General features: G+C 36.6%; 1 protein-coding gene across 2 annotated transcripts in view; it reads left to right on the top strand.

The window, feature by feature from the left end:
- Window positions 1-26847, top strand: part of RGS12 (regulator of G protein signaling 12) — an 87276-nt gene that overhangs the window by 19054 nt on the left and 41375 nt on the right. The window contains exons 3-4 of one of the 2 annotated variants that reach the window (XM_059469983.1): window positions 4683-4802; window positions 24958-24979. In XM_059469983.1, the coding sequence (XP_059325966.1) occupies window positions 4683-4802; window positions 24958-24979 (142 nt within the window). Of the gene's footprint in view, window positions 1-4682; window positions 4803-14376; window positions 14493-24957; window positions 24980-26847 lie in introns of those variants that run through there. The other variant, XM_059469984.1, reaches the window with a different exon arrangement.

The following is a 26847-nucleotide window of genomic DNA, read 5'->3' on the forward strand; positions in this document are numbered from 1 at the left end:
GAGCTTGCAGGAGAGGTCAGGGGTGCATGCAAAACCCTTAAGCTGCCAAAAATCTTATATGGAACTGCTGCCTAACTTGTTTATCTGTTAAAAATACTTTTAAGAGCCTATCCTTTGTTTGTTCTATCTTTAAATAATTCGAGTTGTGCAAATCATCTTATATTGGAACCTTTTTATTCTTTCTGTCCGTCTGTCTGCAGTCACACGAGTCACATCCTTCTTCACTCCCTCTGCCTTGCTAATAATGAAGTACAATGTTTTCTGCCTTTTCATTTGCACTTTTCTTGTACACCATTCTTGTTCTCAGAAAGAAACCATTCTCACTTGGACACTTCACAAAATGCTGCTATATCAGTCCTCCTCTGGTGACCTGTTTTCAGTGCTCTCCTTGTCATATTTGCACTTGCCATTTCCTGTTTTCCTAAAAAAATGGTAATCTAGTAATTTATTAGAAAAAGTAAAGGACTCAGACACCATTTAATTGTCCTTATTTTCTTATGATTGTACATTTTACTGGTATTTCAATCCATTCTAGCTTTTACTTTTTTATAAGAGTAGAAAAAGGAATGTATTTTTTTTAGAGCATCAGTACCTTAATTCCTTTAATCCCTTGTTGTTTTTCCTCTCCATCTGCCAAATGATAACAGAATAAAGGCTTTTAGAGATATGTTCTTTTATACTTTAACCATGATAGATAGTAGTGGCAGAGTGGCAAGTATCTGCATTACAAATAGGAGAGGATGTATTGCTGTAGCACAGGCTTTTCACTGATCAACTTGTTTTCACAAATTTCTGTGCTTTTTGGTTGGCTTCTGGATTTCTAAAAGTTCTAAGATGAAGGCACTTAGTAAAATGTCAGGTGAACTTCAGTTTCTAATTCTGTTCTCTGATAGAATTTCTTAGGTTTTCTTGACTATTTAGATCTATTTAGAGTTTCACAGATTTAGCAACACTGTTTTTGGAAGAGAATATTTAAGGTAGCATAATAAACAGTTCTAGGGCTCATAGTCAATCTCTGTTAAAAAAAACCCAAACAACCCTGCAGCCTCATGTTCATGCAGCAAATGTCAGTGTTTTAGCTTGGCAGCTAACAGAGAATGTAGCAGCATAGTTTTCATAGAGTGGTTTGGGTTGGGAGGGACCTTAAGATCATCTTGTTCCAAGCCCCATGCCCCAGCGAGGGACACCTTTCACTGGACCAGGTTGCTCCAAACTGGCCATGTTTTTGGTCATACATGTATTGTTCTGAAATGGTTGTGAATAATTTAGTGGGTTTTAATATCTATTTAATAGTGTAATAAAGGCTTTTAGAAGTACAAAGATTTCTTTATGTCTAACAGACTGCAGAAATGACATTAATATCAGTCATTGCACTAACAATCTCTATGTGCTCAAATACAGTGGATTTCTTTAGCTGTGCTGATTAGTACATTCTAGAAGTTTCAATGGCTGTTTTCTGTTCAAGTCATGGATGCTTTTATTTCCAGCTCTTCACAGTCCCATGAAAAACATTTGCCAAAATGGTGCTGTTTGCTTAAGATACGTGATTCTTTCCTTCTTTGTGTGCATGTGTGTATGCACAGCCATTTTTTAAATTGATCTGGAGAAGGAGGTCAGCCTTCATAGTCTGAATGTCTGGAATAGAGTCAAGAAAAGATGAAAAGGGAGACTTCCCAGGAAATTAAATACTTGTGAATTGCAGTCTTTTTTGGTTTTTTAGTAATGCCCTCCTTAATTTCCTAGATGATTAATTTGATTTTTCAGAGCAAGGAAGAGTTTTTTGTCAGTTGAAAATATTTTCTTAATTGCAGTTCTTATCCAGATGGGTTGGGGAAATAGTTAGCTCAGTGCTTTTTTCTATTTTGTAATCATTGCTTAAGCATTGTTTTATTCCCAGGGTCTCTTTTTTTTCTTAACCTGTTGTTATCTTTACTGTTCCACCCAGGGCTCAGTAGTCAGTTATGCATAACAATATAAAAAAACCATTCATAAAAAATTTGATTGGATACTAATTTACTCTGTCTTTTCTAATACCACACAATTTACAAGTTGTTTTTTTTTGCTCTGTCTCTTTGTTATGCTTCTGACCACAAATAGGTAAGCAGCATTTATTTCCAAAATGGGACATCTGGTGGTAATTAATCTTATCTAGAATCTGCTTCTCAGTGGAATTTAATTAGATTTGTCTTTAGGCAGTTGGTTCCTGTTCCTTCAGTTTGTAGTGTTAATGTTTCAAAAAATTTTTGAGTGCATGTTCTTAATCTCCCAGCATCATATATGGCAGTATCTATATTTAAATAAATACTGGACAATTTATATTCTTTTTTGGGGATGAAACAGAATGAATAGTGAAAGTGTATTTGTTATTCTGAATAGATATGTCTGCTACTGATAGTTTTTCCATTTTTTTCCTTTCACCCTTTCATTTTCAATGAAAGCTGAAGTTCTCTCAGGGCATCCATCTACTTTTTAAGAAACACATCAAAGACCATTAAGCATCCGTACCATGTAACTGTTTCATTAGTTTCCAAGTACCAATTAATGATGCCATTAATTTGCTGAGTTGTTGGTAGTCTGATAGTTTTATCACTAATTCTCAGATTAAAAATGAAAAAAAATTAAAAAATCACAGAACTAGTGTGATCACACTTGACTAGCAGTGAAATTGAGTAGATGTAGATGTACACTCATGTTGTTCTAACAGAAAAATTTATGCAGGAGGAGCCTTGTTGATGTTTTGATCAGCAGTGCAGCAGCAGTAATGGATACAGCAGAATTTAGTCAGGGGTTGGGGTGAAGTTCACTGTGTGGCACAGATTAGGTGTAAGCTTTCCATCCACACAGGAAGGGCTGGTGTGGCTGTAGGGGATGAGGCAGGTGTGAACCACCTCAGCAGCACCTGCCTGGATGAGCAGATGATTTTAAAAGTTGCTCAAAAAGATGCTCAAAAAGACAGGAACTGTCCTCATTCCACTGGGTGTTGCTTGTTAACATTTGCAGAGAGCAATTTTCTTCTCTTCACATTTATTTGATCATTTAGCAAAAGCCACCTAAGCTTGTTTATACTGCACATGTAAATGCTCTCTTAAAACCTTGGAAGCTAATATCCAGCTGCTAGATTTCCAGGCTGCTGTGGCAGAACCTGCCCAATTTACTTCTCAGCCAATAAAAAAAGCCAACCAAACCAAACCCTTAGTAAATAGAAAATTGGGAGGGAAAGAGATATCATAGAAAAAGGGATCACTTTTAATACTGAATGAAGTTGATCTCTCAAGCTTGTTGAGGGGATGAACCGTGCTGCATACTTTGGATCCAGCAAAGTTTTGTCTTGACAATTCTTTGAGCTCATAAACATGTTGAGAGCACTGGTGATGGCCAGAGCCCAGTTGCTGTAAAACAGTGATGTCTCCATGGGAATTAGCAAACAGGCAGACATCTCTGAGGCTGTACAATGCTCTGGATGCTCTTCTCTGCTTTGTATGAGTGGTTGTTGGCATGAGGCTGTGAGGATGTGAAATTTGTGCTTGTTCTTTTGATTAATGTGATGTGTATAGACTTCCCAATGAATGATCAAAGGGGGACCAAAATATTTCAGAACTCGGAGCACAGAAACTTGCCCAAAGGAAGAAATGAACACAAATAGAAAATTTGTTAAATATTACAAATCTGCCAAATGCAGAGCAATTATAAAAGGACTAGTAAATATATTTTTAAGCTTACTGTAATGAAGAAAGATGCTGACATGAAACAGAAGGGAATTTGCTCTGATTTAAAGTCTTTTATTTTCTAAAGCAAAAAAGCATCAGTAGACAGGGAGGAATTTTCCCCACATTGAATGTTACAGTGAAAGGAATCCAAAATTTCAGGCACATAATCACAAGGTTTTGTAATGTAGTGAGTTTATGTACATCTGCTTAGCACCACTCACCAACTGTGCCTAATTTTAGGCTCAAGCTTACACTTTGCCATTTGGAATAAACTTGATATGTATATGCTGAGTAGCTTAACAGATATCTGGTAACTTTTTAGGAAGAAAGAGTATTATTATAGACATGAGAGAAAGCAGATTTGATTATTGCAGCACCAGTTCTAGTAATGGAACATCCAAGTGAGGGAGTTGCTTTCCTCAGAACAAAAGTTCCTGCAATTTTGTACTGCTGTGATTTCAAAAGTTGGACTTTGCAGTAGCAAGGCTTTTAAAAAAAGAGTAGTGAAAATAAGATTTTTAAAAATGTGGGGAAACATTTCAAGAGCAGCTGGGTGAGATGATTTCTAGGATGGTAATTTCCTATAGAAAACACTATTTAATATTTTGTAATTAAATGTTTTTCAGTTAAGACAGGAAAGAGCCAGGATCATCTTGCATTTATTATTGACATGTCTCATGTGCATTTTAGCAACCTAACTGATGACTCATGTTAATACAGTAAATTAATGTGGAATGTTTAAGATATTTGACTTGAGACTGGAAAAGTCAAATATAATGAATTTTAGTATTTGATTTTACAGGGGCATGGCAAATGACCAGCTTGTTTTGAAATTGTGGTCCTGTCACATTTCCTTACAATTCAGATCTCACTATGATCAGCAATGTACTAAAAAGAAATAAATTAATATATATTTTCTGAAAGGAAAATACATATTAAAGAAATAAATTAATATATATTTTCTGGTTTTTTTAGGGTGCAAAATTTGGACATTCAATGGGATTAAATCAGGCTCCTCCTCCACGTTCCTCTGCTCGAAGATCATTTGGAAGATCGAAGCGATTTAGCATTACTCGCTCTCTGGATGACCTCGAGGTAATTAACTTTCACTTAAAATTTAGAAGTGAGCCTTAGAGAACTTATAGTATAGATAATGCTGATAATTGCTGAAAGAAAATTAACAATGTATTAGTTTAATAAAGTTATTTGCTATCATATGACATTTTTGTGAGGGGAATACAGAAATCAGGTATCAACCTTTTTCAATATTTCTTTAATAGGCTACATCATGGCCATTCTTTCTGTGGGAAATTCTGACTTTATTTTTCATATCATAGTTGGTCCTGTGTAAATCCAAACAACACACTTTTGTTGACCAAAATGTTCATAATGTCTCAGAAATGAATGTATCATGATATATAGAAAAATCAAATGTTCATCATATTCTGGTTTTTGTTCAGCTGATGAATTTTGACAGCAGTTGACAAAAGGGAATTCCTAATCAACTTGGTGATTTTGGGTCCTTTTAAGAGTAATATTATGCTCTTTTACATCTGGTTTAGCATCAGCTGATGTCTGGCTCTCAAAACCATACTAGCTTTGGAGAAAACAAGGAATGAAAAGCCATCCTCCTGTTCTCCTGTTGGAATATGGCTTCATTATATCTTCACTCCTAGTGTGCCTCCTCAGGAAAACCTGAGCCACCTGAGTTATGTGCAGGTGAATGCAGAGATTCTTCCCTTGCCCTTTACCATGCTTACTTGGGGGAAGGCTGGTGACTGGGGAGAAACAAAAATCTGTGCAGAGCTCTTGGCACAGGAGCCATGCACTGCGTTCTGCACCACCTCAGCAAGGGAGGGAGTGTGGCACACTGAGCCCTCCAAATGGGAAGGAGGTGTTTAAACAGCATTTGAGATGGGAGGAGGGAAGAAGGAGACACTCTGAGTTTTCTGCTGTGGGAAAATGTAGGAAGAACAGCATTTCACTCTGAACTGAAGGAAAAGGGAGCTCAGTGCAGGGGATGTTTAGGGAGCAGAATATATGGAGGAGCTTCTGGCATGCTTAGGGAATGCAGGTAGGAACTGTAATTACCTATTTCTCAAATGTTTTTCTATTTTTCTGTTTTTCATGGTGGTGTATATTCACTGAACCTTTTAGAACCTTTTAAGTGTCTTGCTTTTTTTCTAGTTATAGAAAATACGTGATTTCTTTGCACTCATAACTTTAATACAGTAACTGCATAACTTAAACACAAGAAGAACTTCTGGATAAAAGTGTTTGGGAACCATCCAGCTACATCTTTCTTAATCAGAAAATGGTGATACTTCTAATTTGAAAAAGTTTGCTGTTACATATATCCAGTTTTGACAGAATTTCTGATTGCAGTAAGAGTGAATTCTCTCAGAATACCAAAGAATCTAGTGCTAGCAATTCACATGCAACAGGAAAAACATGGTTCTTTCCTCTTTCCACAGTCTTACAGATCAAAATTTCATACAGGTTTTTTGCACATCTCATGTTTTGAGTGTTTTAAACATCAAAAATAAAATTTAATTTCTGTTGTTGGAGCTGTTACACATTGTGTAAATATTCATTAAAACAGGCAGTTGGGACTTTCCATTAATTTCAGAAAGATATGATAGTTACTGGCCTAAAAAGTCACTTTTTTCCCCTCATATTTTAGCTGGTATTCATTAGTGACTGTAAACGGAGTAGCACCAACAGGAGGGATTGGGTCAATCTGTGTCCCAATGTTCTCATCATTACTGAGTTACTTTGGAAGGGGAAAATTTCATTCTAGGTCACACGATGAACTGGACAAAGGAATGGTCTGAATCCAAATCTGTATTTGGATGAATGCCCTTACTACATGTAGCTGTGTGGGTGTGCACTGTTCTCTGTCCAGCTACTTCTTTGCACTTTGTAATCTTTCTTTTGCTCTGCATGCTGTAAGAGAATGATATCTCAGATATCCCAGCCACCAGGGGAAACAGCAATCCAGAGAAGAGTTTAAAAAGCTTTGTATGTCAAAATAAAATAATGTTGGGGTGTTTTAATTTTGGTTCAAACTTCAACACTGCTGCTTCAGCACTTGTCCCAAGTACTCTTACACTGTGTGGGGTAGAACATAATGTTGTTAGTACATGTTTAGTTTATTTCAAGCCGTCTATTTAGGGGTGGTGGAAGAGAAAATAACAATAGCAGGAAATTCTTAGAGACTCCACCTTTGGAATAATGACCATGAGTGTATTGTATAGGCTGCTTGCTTGCTTTTGTGTTCTTTTCAGTTGTCTTGGCAGACTGGATAAGGTAATAATCCAAACATGAAATTTGGAAGTTAGTATGCTTCTCTGAGCTTTATGGGTTTGATTCCTGCTGGCATCCAAATTAATCTTCTAAATTGAGCAGTGTAAGTAGGTTCCATGGAGTTTCTTTTATGGGCATTTAACACTGTTCATTGCTTACAGGTCTAAAAAGGCTGTGTTTGGATTTTTTGTTGAAGTATGAGCAGTGTGTGAAACAGCAGCTGTCTGTTGCTGACTGCTGCCATAAGGTGGCGTGATTTCTTTGAAATTTGTTATTTATTTGTTTTTTTAAAGTATCTGTCAAAGAATACAGTGTATTCATAGATATTTTAATAAATAAAAACATGATTTCATGAGAAAATGTCACTTTTTCTTTTAACTTGTTAGATTACTTCTGGCTATATGTGCACAGACAGAATTCTTGTAAGATTAGAATTAATGGTATAGTTTCCCCTCCTTAAATATTTTCCTCTTAACTGCAGAAGCTGTATTATACATAGAAAAAACCAGACAAATTTGTAGGATTAACATCTTGGTGCTGTTTTTACTGATAGAAACTGTATACAAGATTTTTTTAAAAATGCAGGGATCAAGATGGGACGAGAGGGGAAAATTAATGGTGTATTTGTGCTATAATTGTGGTAGGGAGAAAGTCTCACAAAACAGAAAATGCACAATTTTATTTCTGAACTGTGGAAATTGTGCTTGTTCACAGCAGGTCTGATTATGATTAATTAGTCTTTAAATTGGAACTGAATTCAGAAAATGAGCATGTCTAGTATGTGCCCTAGTTATGTTGTTTTCACAAGAAATGTGTTTAGAAAATTTTCTTTATTAAATTACAAGAAACCTGGTTTTGTTAAGAACAGATTTATCTTTTATCTAGCAATCAATTTTTCTATGTGAACAATTTGTTGTTATGAAGAAGTGTCTATTAAAAACCATGTTAACATTCTGTGATTTGTACCAATTTTACTTTTTAGCATATTTGCTGATTCATATTTTCAAGGTGTAACTTAAGCTAAAAGTACCTTATGATTATTTAATATTTGGCTTAATGAGAGGGTGTGATCCTGTCTTTATTCCCACTTTTCTTTCCTGTAGATAAATGCCACTACTCTCATCCTCTTGCACAATTCTGTTCTGGAAAAGACGTTTATAAATTTATAAACAAGTTAAAGGTGTCTCTGTGAGACTGCAGACAGTAGAACACTACCTATGTAAAAATTTACCTTAAGCACATTAATGGTAATTCTTCTATTCATCACCAGTTTTGGTAACACTTTCAGCTGTAGCCATTCCACTCATCTTTTAATTTTTGTTGAAGTGAAAATGGGGGAACCTTGCAGTATTTTCTTGAAGTCAAAAAATTTAGGTTCCTCCTCACCAAGAAGAACATTCAAAGCTGTTTTTTCCTGAAAATAATTTTGGTACTTGTACTTTTTGCATTTCTCTGTGGTTAAAAATAGGGCAGAGTAGTATAATGAGAGACATAATCTCTTAGGGAAACAAGTGTCAAATTCTGTAAGTATTGTTAATTGATCATTTAATGCAGAGATATTTTTAAAATTAAAGATTGTTTAATTCTTTGAACTAAGTATCAGGACAAGAAAAGATGGCTGCGGCTTTTATTCTTGTTCTCATCCTGTTTAGGAAAGCTTAAAGCTATGTTTTATATTATAAACAACATTTGTTGTATCAAATTTCTAGAGTTTAGTAATGTTTTCAAAGTTGGAATGTATCATGTATTCCTTTTAAAAATCAGTGTGAGGGCTTTGTTAGAATGTTCCATCTTAATTATAACCATTAATAATGTAGTATTATTAGGTATTATTATAGATAATAATGCTTGATTTTTTTTTCTGTTTTGTTAATTCTACTGAATCAACTACTTTTTGCATTTCATCTGCTATTTGAAAGCATACAGCACATCTCTTTGGTATGAGATTTTATACTAATGGATGACATGTCTCTGCTGGATATTAGCTTTGGCATCTGTGGGTGGCAAAACTCCCCCTAAATGCTCATTTGACTTAATAAGGAGTTTTTAAGTGGGTACCTGTTTTTGTTTGACTGATTTAAATAATCAGACAAAGCTTACACAGGGAGATAATAGCTTATATTAGACCTACTAGTATACTATGAAAATCAGACAAGAAGATCTAAACATGCCCCAAACTTTTCCCACCCTCTCATATGATCTAATAGAAAGTATTAACTCTTCCTGCAGAGGTTGATTTATTGATGTTCTTAAATCATCACCATGGCCACAATGCCACCACTATGGCAAGTATATGTTTTAAATCAAGAGACCTCTTCATTCCCAGCTTTTCACAGTGAATTCAAAATTTGAAAAGAATGTAGAGTTTAATTTTACCTTTTGGTTAAAAATATGTTATACTGTGTACCCCCTTTAAGAATGGCATCTTTGGCAATATTTTGTCCAGATTTTTACCTAAGATACAACCAATCAATTGGCGGTTTTGCTGTCAGCTTTCATGGAAGGGGGAGGAAAGGCCAATTGTGAAATAGCAGTGCACACATGAGAAAATCTCCATTCTTGTATGTAAAAGGCAGTATTGTATTTTCAGCATGCTGATAATGAGTTCCTAAAGGTTTAATCCAGTCTCATGTGTGGGTACTCTGCAGTCTGAGTGCTAACCCTGAGCAGCCCCTGAGGCTGCTGTGTTGGAAGCTTCATGGATCTGTGCCCACAGGTGAGGTTCTTGTTTCTCTTCTCCCTTTGCACTGCTCCTGGAGCAGTGAGAGGTGTGCTTTGTGATTTCAGACTCCCTCACTATACTGGCCCAAACCCTCCTGCTGGCCATGATGTCTGGCTGTAAATAGTGCAACTCAGTCATGGCATTACACATTGATGATTTTACCTTGAATTACTGATGTGCTCATGGAGCTGAGCAGTGAGACTTTGAAAACGTCCAGTGGTTTGTGCCAGGCATTCCTCTGCTTTGTTCAGGCCCTGTGCTGAGCAGTCCTGGCTGGAGCTGTTCACCTGCTGGGCTGCACAGTGGCCACACAGCTGTGCTGCTCAGTGAAACACTGCCAGGACATGGGGGTTGCACTGTCTGGGCTGCCATGCTGTCCAGCACCATTTGGTTTCACATTTGCTTCTCTAGACTGCTCTATTTAGAATTTCAGACTCCCTAGAGGACCATACTCAGGCTTTTACTTTGGTATGTGGGATCTTATCAGGTAGTTTATTTAAATCTCTTTAAGGAAGGAAACATCATGCTAGTAGTATACATTTTATTTTTCTTCACAGATTGTGGTCTAGCATTACTGTTAGGTTTTTGTGGTATTTTATACTATACCATAATTTTAAAAAGATTTTCACTATCTGCTCTTAAGTTTACATTTATAGACTTTTTCATGGAAAGTTGTTGTGCTCCTGACACTGTTTTGTAGTATCTGACAAAGATGGGTTGGTCAACAGATCAACACAGTTGTGTGCAACCTCTTAATTGTGAATTTGAGGTACTTATTTCTCTATATAGTCCAGAATGTTAAACTGTGGGTTTTTTTTTTCCCCAGACACTGAGAATAATGGGATTTATTTTCTGTTACTTCAATTCGTGAAATGATCATCCTTCAATAATGTTACTGTTTACTGTTTTCTCCTGCTTTTGTGTTAGTTTCTTTACTTCAGATTCTGGAGAAACTTGCCATTTAAATTTGCATGTAAGAAGCAGAATAGCCAGAGAATGTGCTGAGAGCTGGATCTCATCTCTGTGTTTTTTGTGAGGTGCATAAGGGCAGTGCTCATCACAGCAGTGCTCACCCCATGCTGTGGTGCTTGAGAAGAAACCAACAGTGTTGCCTAGGATGGATTCCTTAGGGAATGAGGTCCCCATCTGTGCAAAGGCAGTTGGGACAGTACAGAGAAATTTCTTCTTGAGGAGGCAATCAGTAGATTGTCTGACCCTGCCACTCAAGTGCTTGTCACTGTCATATTTGCTGAAAAATCCCTTTGCCCAGGATTTTTCTCCTGGGAAGCTGAGAAGCCTCAGAGAAAAAGGAAAACAATATTATTTTATTTGCTTCTCCTGTGTTTTGCTGCTTTGGAATGTGGTTGGAGATTGTTTATGCAACATGTGAATTGTTTTTGGCTTAATAACCAATCACGGTCAGGCTGTGTCAGGACTCTGGAGAGAGTCACGAGTTTTTCTTTAGTATCTTCTAGCCTTCTGTAGGTATCCTTTCTCTATTCTTTAGTATAGTTTTGTATAGTATTCTTTTATATAATATAGATCATAGAATAATAAATTAGCCTTTTAAGAACATGGAGTCAGATTCATCATTCCTCCCTTCCACAGGGGTCACAGAAAATACCACAAGTGCTGTCCCAGCCTTATTGCCTCCAGGCTTGGCTCTCCAGCACAAGCCCATTTCTGCCACAGAGCCAGAGACACAATACGTGCTTTCAGGCACTAGAGATAGACTTGTATTCTGTATAAATTAATTTTCTTGTAGTATCCAGTACTGCCATTCTCAAGATGTGTGTTTAAAGGGACACAGGTGAATTCACAGGCTGTAAATACCTCTGTAGTTTGTGGAAATACAAGGTTCAGACAGGATGAGCAAGTTCAAGTAACCACCTGCAGCTACAGAGGGGTTGCATTCCTTAGCTCAGCAGTGTAAGATACTGGGATTTGGCTTTGGCTCTGTTATTTTGGTTCTGGTTTCCTTGAGTAGTGACAGAACTGTCAATGCTCACACAAATGGAGCTCTTGTTAGGTTGGCAATCTCTCAGGCGTGTCTTTCTCCCCAACCTAGCGTTCTTCAAAAATGTGGCTTACTCTCTTTGAACTGAACCTGTTCCCTCTTCTGGGTCTGAGGCATGTGACATTAAGGCAGAATAGTGCTACTGTTTACTGCACTGATTCTGAAATGCAGAACTATTTGCTGCTTAAGGTTGATCCTTACTGCAGTTTCTTATATTACATTTGTTGATTCAAGGGCGTCTTTTAAGGCTCCTCCCAAGAAGGTGAGCAGTGAGGTGATGTTACTCCAGGTAATGAGGATGAGAGCAGTCTCTGAAGATGAGACCAGGCTGCTTTTATAAGTCTGAATGACTGGGCAACAAAATGGCAGATGAAAATGTATGCAGATAAATGTAAAGTAAAACAAATGAGGCAAAATCGCTCCAGCTTCATATAACAAATGATATATATGTTTCTCAGCAGACTGTTTCTTCTCAGAAGTGAGGTCTTTGAGTTATAAGGGAGAGTTGCATGTAAACAACAGCTCAGTACAGTAGCAATGAAGCAAAATCCTGTATTACACATTATTACAGAAGGAATAGATGATTCCATTGCATACAACTGTGGTTTGTTTTTCCATACCTGGTCTCTTTATTTTAAAATGTTCTGATATATTAAGAGAAGAAAAGATTTAGAAAAGCGTAAAGAAGAGTGGAAAATCAGGGGTGGCATAGGAAAAGTAGTTGGGATTGATTGCTCATCTCTCCTTCGGGACAAGAAGTCGACACCATTAATTAAAGATAGCTGGAGCCAGGAGCGAAACAAACAGGAGAACACGACTGTTCACGTGGGAGGTGAGCTGGTCTGTGGTATGCCTCACCACTGAGTGCTGTGGATGCAAGAAATTTGCATGTCCTGGAGGGAAAGTGGACAAGTATTTGGAAAAGAGAGCCACTGGGGGTTATTAAGGAGACAAGCCATACCAGGCTGAGGAAATCTCTTGAACTAAAAATACCTGGAGTCTGCGAGAATGTCATCAGGGAAGTGTCTGATATGCTGCCCTGTGCTGCTTGTTGGTAGACTTCCATGTGTGGCCACTACTGGAAACATAATCCTGGCTTTGATAAACCCATGTTCTGACCTGACTGTGTGCAGAGATGTGAAGGCGGGCAGTGCCTTTCCCTGCCTGTAGGACTGCGGTGTTCTCTTGGCACAGGAGCTGTGCTGCCTTTCGCTTGCTGGGAGGTTGTTGTGCAGGGCTGCAGTACCTGCTGGTGCTGGTGCCTGCCCTGGGCACTGGGAGCATTCCCATTTGTGCTGCAGTGCTGTGGGGATGGCTCTGGCCGCTGCCCTGCCCAGAGCTACTGCTGCTGCTGCTGCTGCTGCTGAGATTGTCCAGGCAGCTCCTGGGACGAGTGGGAATGAGGAACTGCCTGACTGGTTTGGCGCCGCCGTCCCTGCCCTCCCTCGCTGCTCTTCCTGTTACCTGGTGTGTCTTTTGACATGACAAAATAATAACTAAGGAGGGGTTTTTGCTCTATGATGAGACCTGGTTGATGTTTTTAAGGCTTTACTGAGTGAACTGGATTGGTTTTTCTAGAGCATAATCACAGAATAGGTACAGCACATATTGATAGCATCTGCAAATTGTTTCTGATTCTCTCATGCTTAAACTGTTGGGATTTTGAGTAGGAGTTTGTACCACCTAATTTTCACTGTCCTCATGCATTTATCTGTACAGTGAAACTACAGAAACAAAAAGGAGTCAGCTAGAACTTTTACTAGAAGCTTTTTGTTTACTTACTAGTATTTCTTATTCACTATTAAATCATTAAAACATTTCACTAGTACTTCTAAAACTTAAAATATACAGCAAAAAACCCATCTGCAACTTCCCTCTGGACAAAGGAACTGCTGAAGGATAATGTTTAAGGATTATTTTTGGGCAGAAAGTGCATGAATTTTTTTTCAGAAAATGCACAGATATTGCAGGTCTGTCTCGAGAGTAGGTGTGGTATTGAAAATTATGAGAGTAATGTTACACTTGGAACATGATCCTCGTAAATGCCAATGCTCTGCTTACTCACAAGAACACGGAGAGTTGTGGTAGGATGAGATAGATTGCACAATCTGCATACATGTGATTGTAATCACTCCAAGACACGTACTTACATGCCAGAAACTGCAAGAAGTTTGCTGTGAGTCTTACATGTTTTAACAGTGTATTTTTAAAAGTATTTTTAGATTAAATTTTAATTATTTTTAGTAGAGATTGGTGACTCTGTTCATTCAGGTAATATGCTCATCAAAGGGGAATGTATTAAAAAAGGGAATACTTTGGATGAGAAAGCGATGTTGACTCAATGCTGAAACAAGTTTGGACAAACCTTTAGGACAGAGTCCTGTTGGCCCTCATTGAATGCATTTTACATTAGCAGATTCCTCAGCAGGGCTGTTGTCTTTACAGAAGCTTTATTGTTACGCAGGACCTGCCTAAACACCATTTTGAAAGCTGCCTGTTCCTTTTGATGAGAAGATACAGAACCAGTGCTGAGGGCGGGGAATGTGCTGGGGAGGGAGGAGAATGGGAGAGGTGTTGATAGGGCAGCAGGCAGAGAAGCCTCATTTTTTTACTGGACTCTGGAAGAAGTAAATATGTGTTCAGAAAGAGCATAATAATAAAGTTGAAGGGGCTGTTTCTTAACAATGAGATATTAAACCATTTATACATGGAGAAAACTTTTACTGATAGTCAAGTGTCTGTAAGTATAAAGTTTTGTTTGTCTAAAGCGAGCAGAAAACAGGAATATGGTTTAATGAGTAGCCTTCCGAGCTAAGAAATCTTGCAGTGAAATATGATAAATTATGCTTCTCAGGATTCAATGAGGTTTTAAAGAGACAAAGTTCGTAAGTATAAGTATTTAAGTTGACTTTCTATATAAGCTGTTATAAAATTAAGAATACACCATTTTTCTAGCCATGTTTAAAATTCTTTTGCATTGTATTGTTTTTTAAGTGAGTGTAGTAGATAAACTGATATTTCTCTAAGTTTTTTTATAAATCTTTCAGTTAATTTTTATTATTCTTGCACGTGTTTCCGTAAAGCAAAAATGTCTTTACAGATATATTACCTTGTAATTGTTACACTGCTTTTTTATAAGTTCTGCAGCTAAAGCGATTTTTCTTCTTCCATCTGGAATTTTATCCAATAAAACAGAATCCAGATGGTGTGAATTATTAGAATAACTGAAAATAAATGAAAGGTATTTATAGAATACAAAATTTCTGAGGTGTAGAGACTTAGATCAGTTTTGGCTTGTTGTTGCTCAGAAAACATTTATTTTGCAAGTAAACATACTAACTGTGTTATCAAATTTTGACATTATAGTCTTATTTTTTCTGTCTATATATCTCAGTATAAAATTGTCTTAAATGCTAAGAGTATGGCAGCAAAATTTTCATATTTTAAAATCAGGAGGGAAATAAATAATTGCAAAGCATGGGCAAAATATTATATGCATTATTTACTTATAATATAGTAATTTTCATTCTAACTTTTACATTGATTTCCTCAAAATCTATTTTTTTTTTTTGGGCTACATCAGTAGTAAGAAATTCAGAAGTGACTAAATGTGTTTCAGTGATCTGTCACTTAATCATATCCTCTTTAATATGCAGTTTAAATTTAGTTTACTGTTGGACTGCAAGTTACCTTCCATTTGGATGTGCAAGTGATGCTGTTTCTGCATGTTTTTATTATTGGAGAGAATTCAGTGGTCTTAAAATGTTGATTAACAGAAGGGGAAAATAAACCCAGGAATTGTTCACAAACATTTTTGCAAAAGTATATTTTTGAAATTTTCATTTAGCAGTCCTGGAGAATTATTTTTCAAACTTTGAAATATGGATCATAGAACCAGATTTTTTTTTTAGAGTGGATTTCTGGATGGCAAACCTTGAACTTAGTACTTGAGAACGTGCACAGGAGTGTGAGCAGTGTGGCAGACAGCAGAGGGCACTGGAGCAGTGGTTTGCATCATTCCCTTTGCTTTGCAGGATTTGCTGTGGGGGAAGTCTCAGTGTCTGACAAGGCAGCTTGTACTTCACTTATTTATACACCAGCAAGTTCCAGCTAGTTCAGCTTCAAAATATTTTTGTTAATATTGCATTGGAATAGGAAGGGCTCTTATTTCAAAATTCATAGAGGGAATCCACAATGCTGTAAATGAGAGAATCTTTCCTCTTCTCATCAGTAGCACATATGGGGTCTGTTTATTGTTGAGTAGCTGGCAAATCGTTGACAAAAATATATTTAGACATATTACAGAAAATTAGAGAATTAGGGGAAAAAACATTTTATTTTATGGCAGAGTTTTCTTAATTTAAGTGTAGGCTTTTTGATGCTTCTGCTTTTTATTTCAGTAACTGGGATAAGTGAGCTAAATCATATTCTTAAAATGTGGCTGTCATGCAAGTAGTTGTTACTTTAATATGACATTAAAAAAATCAATACTTGATGAGATTTAAGATCTTTGGTGGTTCATTCTGCTAATGTCTCATTTAATTTAGTACTCTGTGTGATGAGGAGCTGGTCCAGGGGATTGCCTCTTTCTGGTTGCTTGGTGGTTTTTGTGCCTATTTTCTTCTTTTAGGAGTCAGGGATATAATAAATCCCATTAATCTTCTGACAAGTTAAAACTTATCCAGGCTCCCTGTCATTTGGTCTTTCTCTTTAGCTTTTTCTGCTCTGAAAACAAATGTACAAAAGCAAATATGAGCAGGAAGTGGAGGGAGGATAGGAGAGAAAAACAGATCTGCCTTATCTGGGGTCGCTCCCCCTTCCCACAGTTTAGCTCCTAAGCAGATGGATGTGGGTTTACAAATGTCGTCTTTGGTGGAGCTGAATAAGGCTTTTAAAGCTGTTGTACCATATTTTAACACTTCCCATTAATAGCTTTGCAAATTAGCACTCCTTCTGCTTTTGACCTTTGACCTCTGAGTTGCCTGCCCAATTTACAAATATGCTACTCAAAATCAGAAGATTTTATATCTGTAGCTGCTGAAATAAGCTGTGAAAATGTAGAGGGATATGAATTTTTTAAAGGGCTTTCAGTGCCACATGACACTTCATAGCCATGATCATTAAGTGCTGCTGCCTAATTGCTAGAGCTTATTTTTCAGTGTTGGTAGAGCTGCTGTATGGAAAAAATGGGGATGTGTAATGCTTAGTTCAGTGAAACAAAATCAACAATTCTTCATGTCTGTTTAAAGGAAGGGATTGTGAGGTTTACAGTGCCTAGAGTGTGTAAAACATTGCCCACCCACAGTGTTCCCAACAATGTTCACTGCAGTGGCTCCAGTGAGCTGCTGGTCTTGCAGCTGCATCCCACTGTTGCATGAGGGGTCAGTTTCCTCTTATTCCTTCTTGCGGGTAACATTTTCTCCTGTTAAAATTGTACAAGTACTTTTGGTCTTTCCAGATGATTCCTAGAGGATTTAGCTTGGGTACTAAGTGTAAGTGCTATTGATAAAAGTCCTGTTTTGTGTTACCCCAAAGGGATGTTCACAGGAAAGTTCTTCAGGCACTTCCGATTGTGATTATTATGCACCCGATTATTTGTAATATTGTTGCTATTTGATTAAAGTATTGACAATGAAAATATATTCTGCATCCCACTTGGTTTAGTGTCAAACAAAATGCAGTATTTAAGCAGCTCTGGCATTTTTTCTTTATGAAGTTGCATATTTTTAATACTTTTCCACACACAGTAAAACTGTTCTGTGCAAGAACCATAGGGCACTTGCTTCTGAAATCCTAGAATAATGGAGGGTGTAATTTGTAGTTTTTAAAAGACATTTCTTCCTGTCTACTCACCCATTTGTTTCCATTGCATTTGTCATGGTATTAAATGCTTGGAGGAGCATTCCAAACTGCAGTGGTGTGCCTATTCAAACAAGTAATCAATCAAAAAATTAACTTTCCGTCGCAGCAATTGGCTTATGTCTCTAAAATTCTAGTTAGAATAGGCTTCATCTGCAAGGAAATTAAATTTCTTCCCTGATCACTCTAAATTAAATGGAGAAGATTAAGTTTTTCTGTTAACCAAGTCTCTTCATCCTAAGTGCAAAATGAAAAGATGTGCAGGCTTTTACATATTGGATGTAGCAAGTCAGTCTCACCATGAAATATTGAGTAAAGGCTCTTCTCTTTCTCATTTTCTCTCTTTGTAAGTTCCAAGTAGCATTTGCCTTTTTCACAGGGTGGTTTCTGTATTAGGGGCTCAACCTGGGAGCTGCATGGCTGTGGGGGGTTCCACATGCTGTACTGAACAAGGGAGAAAGTTCCTCTTTCCTAAATGCACGTCCACCTCGGGCTTAAGGACATCCCACTGGCGTAAAAATGCCCAATAATCTCTCCCGGATTGCCATTCTGGGGTTTATTTTTAGCAGAAAATTGTGTTCTGATTGCTTTAAAAATAACAGCAGTGAATGATTTAGGTACTGTCAGTGTTGTGGACAGCAGCAAACTTCCTGAAATGCTGTACTTTCCATATAGAGTCTCTTGAAGACACCGCTGTCACAGGCAAGTGAATTGCACTTCCCTCTTTCATTACAAGGAGCCTCTTTTGCTCTCTGTTCCTCAGGCTCTGTGCACAGAACTCTCTTGACATCAGCTGAGCACAGGTTCAGGTCCTGAGGGAGGAAGGGCAGAATAGAAGTTGGTTTCTGCAAGAAGAATTTTGTCTTTAGTGACAAGAGGCCACTCCTAGGTTTAATGAAATGTGCCAAGTCTCCTTGTATAGCAGATTTTTATGTGCAGTGTTAAGCACTGAAAAGTAGAGCAGAATGGACTATTTGAGGTCCTATTTTGTTCTGGCTTGCATTATGTAAACCTCTGAAAATAGTGATTTACTATGTAAATGTTTCTCTAACTAATGTTAGGGTGATTAACTAGTGTTTTTTTGGAGACTGTCTTGGAAATCTGTTTTATTGAATACAGGACTACCATAGGGTTCAGCGTCGTTTTATTTTCCTGATTTGTTATAGGAAACGTTCTCAAATACAATCAGCATGATTTATATAAAATGATCGAGCTTTTCTGGTGAGAGATAATTGAGATCTAATCTGAATCCCTGACGAACCACAGCTTCCTGCATTGGCCTGTTGCTATTGGTAACATAAAGGGAGTAAAATAGAACTTCATACGAAATGCCTTTAAACTTTACTGGCATGTACAGGCATGGAACAGCGTTGAATTTTTGAGTTTAATCTTTGAGAAGCCGACGTGTTAAGGAAATGCTTTTTCCATATTAAGTGAAGATGAATTTAGGAAGAGTGCTGCTAGGAAAAATAACTGCTGTTTCTTATGAGGAGCGGGTAAGTGATATGAATTATATTTAGCTAAAGCAAGGCATTGTTGTAGTGAGAAATTAGAATAGGCTATTGTTATTGGCAAGAAATTAGAGAAGAATGGGATCAGCTTCAGAATGCTTTTTGCTTATCCTTTAAGCTTTTTTACTTTAAAGTATTTGAGTTAAAATTCCTTTGTAAATGCAAACATTGGGTTTTATTCTAAGAGAAAAGTAATATTGTTATACCAACTAACACTGAGATTTTCATTTGTATTTGTGAACTATGCACAGTATGTATAAAGCTAAAATCCCAGTATGTGTATAATATGTGCCTATTATTTAATTATGTGCAATATATTTTGTATATACTTTCTGTACCATTATATCAATATTGTATCTTTAGGTAAGGCTGTATATATTTTGTATATATCTTTATAAAAATAATTTTAGGGATGGATTTGGCACTTAAGGTGCTGTGTTTATATGTGATAAGATTGGTTTTGTTTGGGGTAAAAAGTTGAACATTTATTTCTTAAAGGAATTCCAAATGTCACATCATTTATTCTTCATATGTTGTTTTTATAGATTCAAATATTTGACAAAATTATATGGAATGTATTCAGTAAAGTTATTCTACAGTAGTTGTACAGTATGTTTTTCTTCAGAACTCTTACATATAGAATGCTTTTGTGTTAACTGTTATAAATGCAATTTGGTGGTAGAGAATTGTAAAGTGAAATTGTGTAATAGTCCTCCTTTAAGTGGCATTCTGAAGGGACACTCTTCTCAAAGAATTCTAAATCATTACATTAATTGAAATAACATTATGAAATGGGGATAAAAAGCCTGTAATGTTATGCTACTTTTTAGGTGAGAAGTGCATTTGAAATTTTTTATTAGAAGGAAAAACTAGCAATAGTTGATGAGTAATGTGGCTTTATTTTTTTATTTAAAATGTTAGAATTGTATATACCATATTTTGAGGCACGATCTCCCTCCCCATCGAGAGTCCACTGGAGTTCATGGCATGAACTATGTTGATGCTGTAATATATCTGAAAATACATATATCTCATGTAAATCCTTCAGTGATGTGACTGAACACCTGGGGATCTGCTTATAATCCATACCTTGGCAAAAGGAGAAGTTGATTCAGTTTTTTTAAGAAGTACTTTGAACAAAGCTAGATGCAAGCAGATGGCGAGCTGAGTGATAGGCTTTCCCTGAGATAAGTGACAGAATAGTTCAAAGTTGGCTCTTTGTATTCAGCCTGAAAATCTTCAGATCCCAGCAGATTTCCTAGCATTATCCTCTATACTGAAAATATATGAGAAAATTAGTATAGAAGATTGGTGGAGCTAGGTGTGCTGTTCTAACCTGGAAGGCTTATTTACAGAGACTTTATAAAATAGTGTGTGAAGTGATGTTGTGCTGGGTAAGTAACAGATCCTGGCAGCACTCAGAGAATTCTTTGGATGCAGCAAGCGATGCCTGCATTGCAAGAAAGTGTGCTTTGGAAAGGCAACAGAGAGCTCATTTTTAATCCCTTTTATTCCAAATCTTTCTGGATGCTGAGGAAAAGAATAGATATTTCTGTTTAGTCTGTGATTCTGTCATTGTTAGAATAGGAGAGAGAAATAACATCTTCACTCTCCTTACAGATTTCACCCTGTGTGTCTCAGGAGGAGTGGGAAACAGAGATGTTTCTTGGCTCAGGAAGGCACTCACCCCCACTGTAATGGCACAGATGATTTCATGTTGCTCCATTTTATTGCTAAGGCCTGGCATTCCCAGTATGTGTCACCCCTCAGTATCCCCCTCTTTCCCTTTGTTCTACTCCAGTATTTGAGCATGACTTCGATTTGAGTAACAAATCTTGAGGTGGAAAAGAAGGAAATTTTTGTACTCTGTTACCCGAGTAGTTGTGCACATGGATTTATGTGCTCAATATAATCTCTGGGCTGCAGGTGGGGTATTTTTTGGTTTCTGCAGGATATTGTTATGGCAGAATTGGACAGTACCAAGTCACTTCTCTGGGACCTGATCCATGTAAAATGGAACATTTAAGTTGGAACTAAGTGGATAAGAGTTTCTGTCACCTAAAGATGTCAGCAGACAAGCTTCATGTAGGGGTGCACACATCTAGCAGGTTATAGGCCATGAAAGCTAAAAGATACAGCCTGTTCCAACCTTATGAACTTTCAGCCTTATGAATTATTCTCTTCTATGCCCTCTCTCCCTTTGTTCCATGTTGTTGGTGCAGGGTACTATGCTGTCTACTTCTGTTCTGGGAGAAAAATTAGGCACTCACACAAAGTAGTTTTCTCCCTGATAATTACTGTAAGCTTAAACTATTTTAGATTTGTTGCTAGCAGATCCTGAACACAACATCAAAAGCTCTCAGGCCCTTCTGGTTTTTCCACCTAGCCAAGAGAGATGATGCAAAGGGAAATGTAACATGTTTTCTCTTATTCAGAACTTTGTGCTATCAAATATATGCTGCAGCATTTGCCAGTTTAGAGAGACCTAGAGCATCTTTTATGCCGAATGGTAACTGGGAAGCCACTCCAGCTTGCTGGCCCTGCCACTGAGCTTCCCTCTCAAATCCTGCCCTGAAGTCCCTGGAGCAGAGTTGCATCCCCCAGCTTTGTGGGGTGTGTGTCTGTAGAATTCAGCTGCTAATCCAGCTAGATGAGCGAGCAGAGTTCCCATTAAGGGATATACTGGAAGGCATTTTAGCTTTCCTAAATTAGATTTTGTTAAATTTTGGTAATTTTTTTGCCATCAGATTGCTGGCATATATCATGGGCTTCTTCCTAAACCAATTTGGTAACTGGGGTAATTGGAAGAACCAATTTGAGTTCTTATCTGGTTGTGAAAGATTTGATGGTTTCATGCAATTAGATTTTATCTCTTGATGATAGCTCATAGGTACATTCACAACATATATGTTCTGGCATTTTAATTAAATGCTTAAATACTTTAAAAAAAATCCTCACGTTAGCCCTGACTGGCACAGAGTCATGCCCTGCCCTTCCCCCTCTTTCAGAAATGGCTGCCTACAGGAGTAATTAAATTTTATAGCTTTCTCATACATTTGTTTTTCAATAGGTGGTTCTTAATATGTGTGCAGTGTTACATTTCATCAAATATTCAAACTTTTTTGTGTAGCACATCAAATTTTGTCCTGAAGAGCCTCCAGTGGTGGGAAACGTGAGTGCTGAAGAATGAAAAAAAAGCCCCCAACATAAACTGTATTTTTAAAATGAGATCATCATAGTATTTAAAAAAATCTGGTCTTGCAACTTATACCTTTCAAAGACAAATCTAGACAAGTTTCAGCTGAACAGTTTAGAAGAGAAACTTCTTTGTCTGAATGTGGACTGCATGCAATTTCTGACAGGTTTAAACTGAGATTTCTGAGTACTCACAAACATAGTTTGAACATATTACTGTGAATTCTTGCACCGTAATTACAAGCTTTAGTTTCTAGGCTTTATTGAATTAGGTGGATTTAGTTAGACAGATGAATTGAAGGAAATGTTCTCAAGATATATTTTATTCTGTGATCTATAGAAATAAACCGATGATGCCTGGAACACGATAGGTATATTTGCTGACTCTGTAATGCAAAATATATTCATCCTATGGGTGCTTTTCTAAAATGGTCTGACATAAAAGTTACTAAGGCCCTGCTTGGAGAGATTTTAAGATGCTGGTATATGTAATGTAACAAGGCATTTAAAATAAACAAGCAAAACCAACCTGTGATGTGTCAAAAGTTCACTGCATTAATTTATGCTAAATGGATTGAGATAAAACTCTCAGTGTCCATTCGTGATTAAGCTTTTCTATGTAATTGCACCATTTTCTCTTGAACATTATTTTTTATAATTGTTAACTTCCCAGTTTTTGACAGAAGTATTATGAATATTCTTTCTGTTTTCATGAAAATCCTAATAATTTTGCTTCATACCTTTCAAAACCATGAAGAATTTTACTTAGTGTTTGAAATTAGGTTAATGAAAGCTAACGAAGTATATGAACATTCCTAAAATATAGATATTTTGAAAGGATTTTGGGTTTTTTTTTCTGTCTAATGTGTAAACTGGTACTATTACTTTACTTTGAGTCATCATTTTCTTTGTGCTTTTAGAAATGACATTGAAGTTGTTTATTCATTAACTGTACTGTACAGTGCTGTGCTGAGAAATTAAAAGCAATCACATTTATAAACCAGATTTCAGTAATGCAAATTAAATTTTCTAAATTACCAACATTAATTAAATTATGGCTTCTGAATTTATAACATGATCACTAGGCTTATGTGCAAAATAGAAGTAGAAAAGATGTCCTAAGCCCCACTGAAGGATTGTAACCAGAACCATATTTTTGATACCTGAAACAAAGCTACTAAAGGGAGATGCTTGGAGATACTTTTTGTTGTATTATTATTCTTCACAGATCCAGAAGCATTTATGTAGTTATTTATTAATTTATTTCCATTTTTTCAATTTTTCCTTTTTAAATTTTTTTTCCCTTTTTTTCATTTAAAAAATCATTTTCATGAGAGGCGTATTTGTGTTTATCTGAGCTAGCACCAGGGGAATGATGCCAATAGAGGTTAGTTTAGACTTGAAAGTCCCAGAATAGCTCAGATCCTCTCCTGGTGATGGGAATGGTGAGGCCACTTGGTAACAAGTTCTTCAGAGAGTTTTAACAGCAGGGTGAGAGCCTGCAGTGAAAGAGAGAAAGAAAGGAGAAGATATTACTAAAGGTTTTTGTGGATTTTGAAGAAGAGTGGGAGTGTTTATTGCCAAGGCTGAAAAATACAAACTGTGGAGAGGTAGCTGTTAGGTTGAGTTGTGTTTATATTTGTGCTTTTTTTCTTGTGTGTGTTTCTGACCTTGAAGAAGTTTTAGATACTGTAGGGCTTTTTAATGAGCAGTACAAGTGAAGAGAGTATTTTTTAAATATTTAGAAGGTTTTCTAAAGGTTCAAGGACACTTTCAATGACCAAGAAAAGATTGGCCAAACTAAAATAAAAATACTTTCTATTAGTCATTAAAAAATCAATGCAAACTTAAATCTTAAAAATCATTTGTCCTCCAGACTTCACTCAGCTGAAGCGGAATCCAAGCATTGGAGTACCTAATTGGGAAATGGTCAGTACTTGGATTTAATGAGGTATCAGATGCCTTGAGGCCATTTATGATGAAAGTTGGGAAGTTTAGGGTAGATAAGCACATAAACTTCAACATTTCACTAGAATACTAATTGTCCTTGAAAATCTGATGTACAATAGGTAGAGGTGGTGAGGAGTTCTTACTTATTCCAAGTTAAGTTCTAGCTTATTGCAAGCACCCTGAACATCCTTTTGGTTCTGTGACAGTCAGAAGTGACTGACAGGGAAAGTTTTCAGTCACCTGACTGACAAAACACTGAATTTTCATTTTAATGTCACATATTTCCAAATACTACAGCAAATTAAAAATTTAATTCGTATTGTTTTCCAGTCTTTGCAGGTCAGTTTTAGGTATCTTCCTTGTCACAAGTACCAACTGATTGTCTCTGCCCCTCTAAGAGGGACTTTTGGGAGCAGTGTAATTACCACAGTAGGAAATGCTTCTTCCAGTGAATATTGGTGGGATCAAGTCCTTGGACAATAGTGGTTTAAAGGGATGAATTTCATGCTGGAGATAAAAAAGCTGTCAGAAATAACAGCTGGCTTCTTTAGATTTACCTCTCTAATATTATCACTTATTAATAAGATTACAAAAGTAGCTAACACTGCAAATGCTAAATGAATCTCAGAGATTTCTGATACTTGCCATGAAACTTCAGTAACACTTTTCTTTTTTTCTTTTTTATTGCAGTCAGCAACTGTTTCTGATGGAGGTAAGCTGAAGCTTGTTTTTACGTTTATAATGAAAAATAATCACTTTTCCACGTTAAGCAACGTAATATGTGGTAAATTATGTGATATATTATAAGATGTAAGTCCAAGGTGGTGCAGAACTGTGTGGCTGCTTTAGGAACTGTGCCAGAGAAAATACTGCAGGCTTGTGTTCACATACTTTCACTGGTTTATTTGCATAATATTTTTTTTGGTACATTTATATATACACATTTTTATTATAACTAGGCTTCTTCATTCGTAATAATAGAGGCAGAGCTGATAGACTTCTGTGTAATTGGATGGTAGATAAAATCTCATTTTCTGTTTTATTCTCCTTAACATACCTTGTTTGCTTTTAAAGAGGTACTGTAGCTTCTAAGTTGTAAGCTGTGTTGGTGCATTTGCTGAGGTTGAACTTTGTTAAGTGTGATCCTTTTTGAGAAGGGGGTAAGTAATTTGATATTTGTAAAATCCCAGCATGGAGCTTTTGCACTTCTGGAATATTCTAAGTAAACTCATCTTTATTGCACATAAGCTGGTTTGTTTTGATTTTAACATGCCTTTAATGTTTTAAAGGATGTCCACTCTTTGTTAAACATTAGAAAATTATTTCTCTGAAGCTTTGAAGTTAATTGAAACAGTTTAAAAAAGGTTCCTTAATGGAATAAAGGAATTTGTATAGTGGAGGGTATAAAGGAGATGGCTTTTCTCCTTGTCTTCTCTGGCAGGAGTTGGTTCACTTGATCCTGCAGAAAAACTCATGTATTTTTGTGTTTGCTGTACTTTGACAACATTACAAGACAAATTTATTAAATAAAAAGGGCAAAAGGTAACAAGATGTGTTGCTATAATCAGTGCAGTGAAATGGAAAAAAATATTTGGAATGCTACAGATATTTTTTTTATATTACATGCAAATGTAAATGAAAATTAGCAATACTATTTACAAAACTCCTTCATATCCTAATTTCTGATTCCTTGCAAGACTAAAACTGCATTTCAGAAAAACATTGCTGTTTTGGTCCTTTTGCTGGAGCCATTTTCCAGTGGCTGACTTGGTCAGGTATTCTCCTTCTCTACTGCTGACACAGTCTGATGCTTTACTGTACTTCTGTCTGGATGAGAAGTAGACTCTGTGTTGTATCTGTCTTGTCCACAAAGTGATAAAACAGCAAAACAGAAAATAATAGTGCTTATTCTGCTTTCTATTTCTAAAACATAGCCTGTGTTTTTCTGGGAAAAATATGGGGTTTTTTCTCCCCACGTGTTACCTTCTTGACATAAAAATCAAAGCAGACCACAGACTTTCTTATTTTGTATGTAGCTGTTGAGGACCAAAAATTTGACTGATCCTTTTTTAGGTAAAATGCAATGTACTTGTGTCTTGTTTCCACAAGGAGTCTTGTTCTGTGTTGTTGAAAGTTATTTTGTTGCCTATCCAGACTTGGGAATCTCTGTGATAGTACTCATACAATAATTATCCTGCCAGTTGAAAATTTATTTTAAAAATTCCACTTATTTTCAGTTCTTCCAATATGATTTGTGTCTAATTCCAAATCTTTAGGTAGCTGTTATCACAATTAATTCTATACAGTTTTTTTAACTCATGAAATCTAAGGGCCATGTAAAGTCACAGAGGTGAAAAAACAGCCAAGAAATTATGTGCTATTTTCTGCTGAGTTGTATTCCCTGTTTTTTTAGCTAGTTCAGAATTTAACATGAACTCTCTCTTCATTGTTAAATACTATTTAAGAAGGAGTATAATTTGTGCAAAAAGTGGTAGTTGAACTATAGTGAATAATATCAAATCCATTGAATAATATTGAATCCATGCTTAAATACCCAGATAGCGGGTTGGAAAAATAGGA

Source organism: Ammospiza nelsoni, chromosome 4 (genome assembly GCF_027579445.1).
Source record: "Ammospiza nelsoni isolate bAmmNel1 chromosome 4, bAmmNel1.pri, whole genome shotgun sequence".
NCBI lineage: Eukaryota > Metazoa > Chordata > Aves > Passeriformes > Passerellidae > Ammospiza > Ammospiza nelsoni.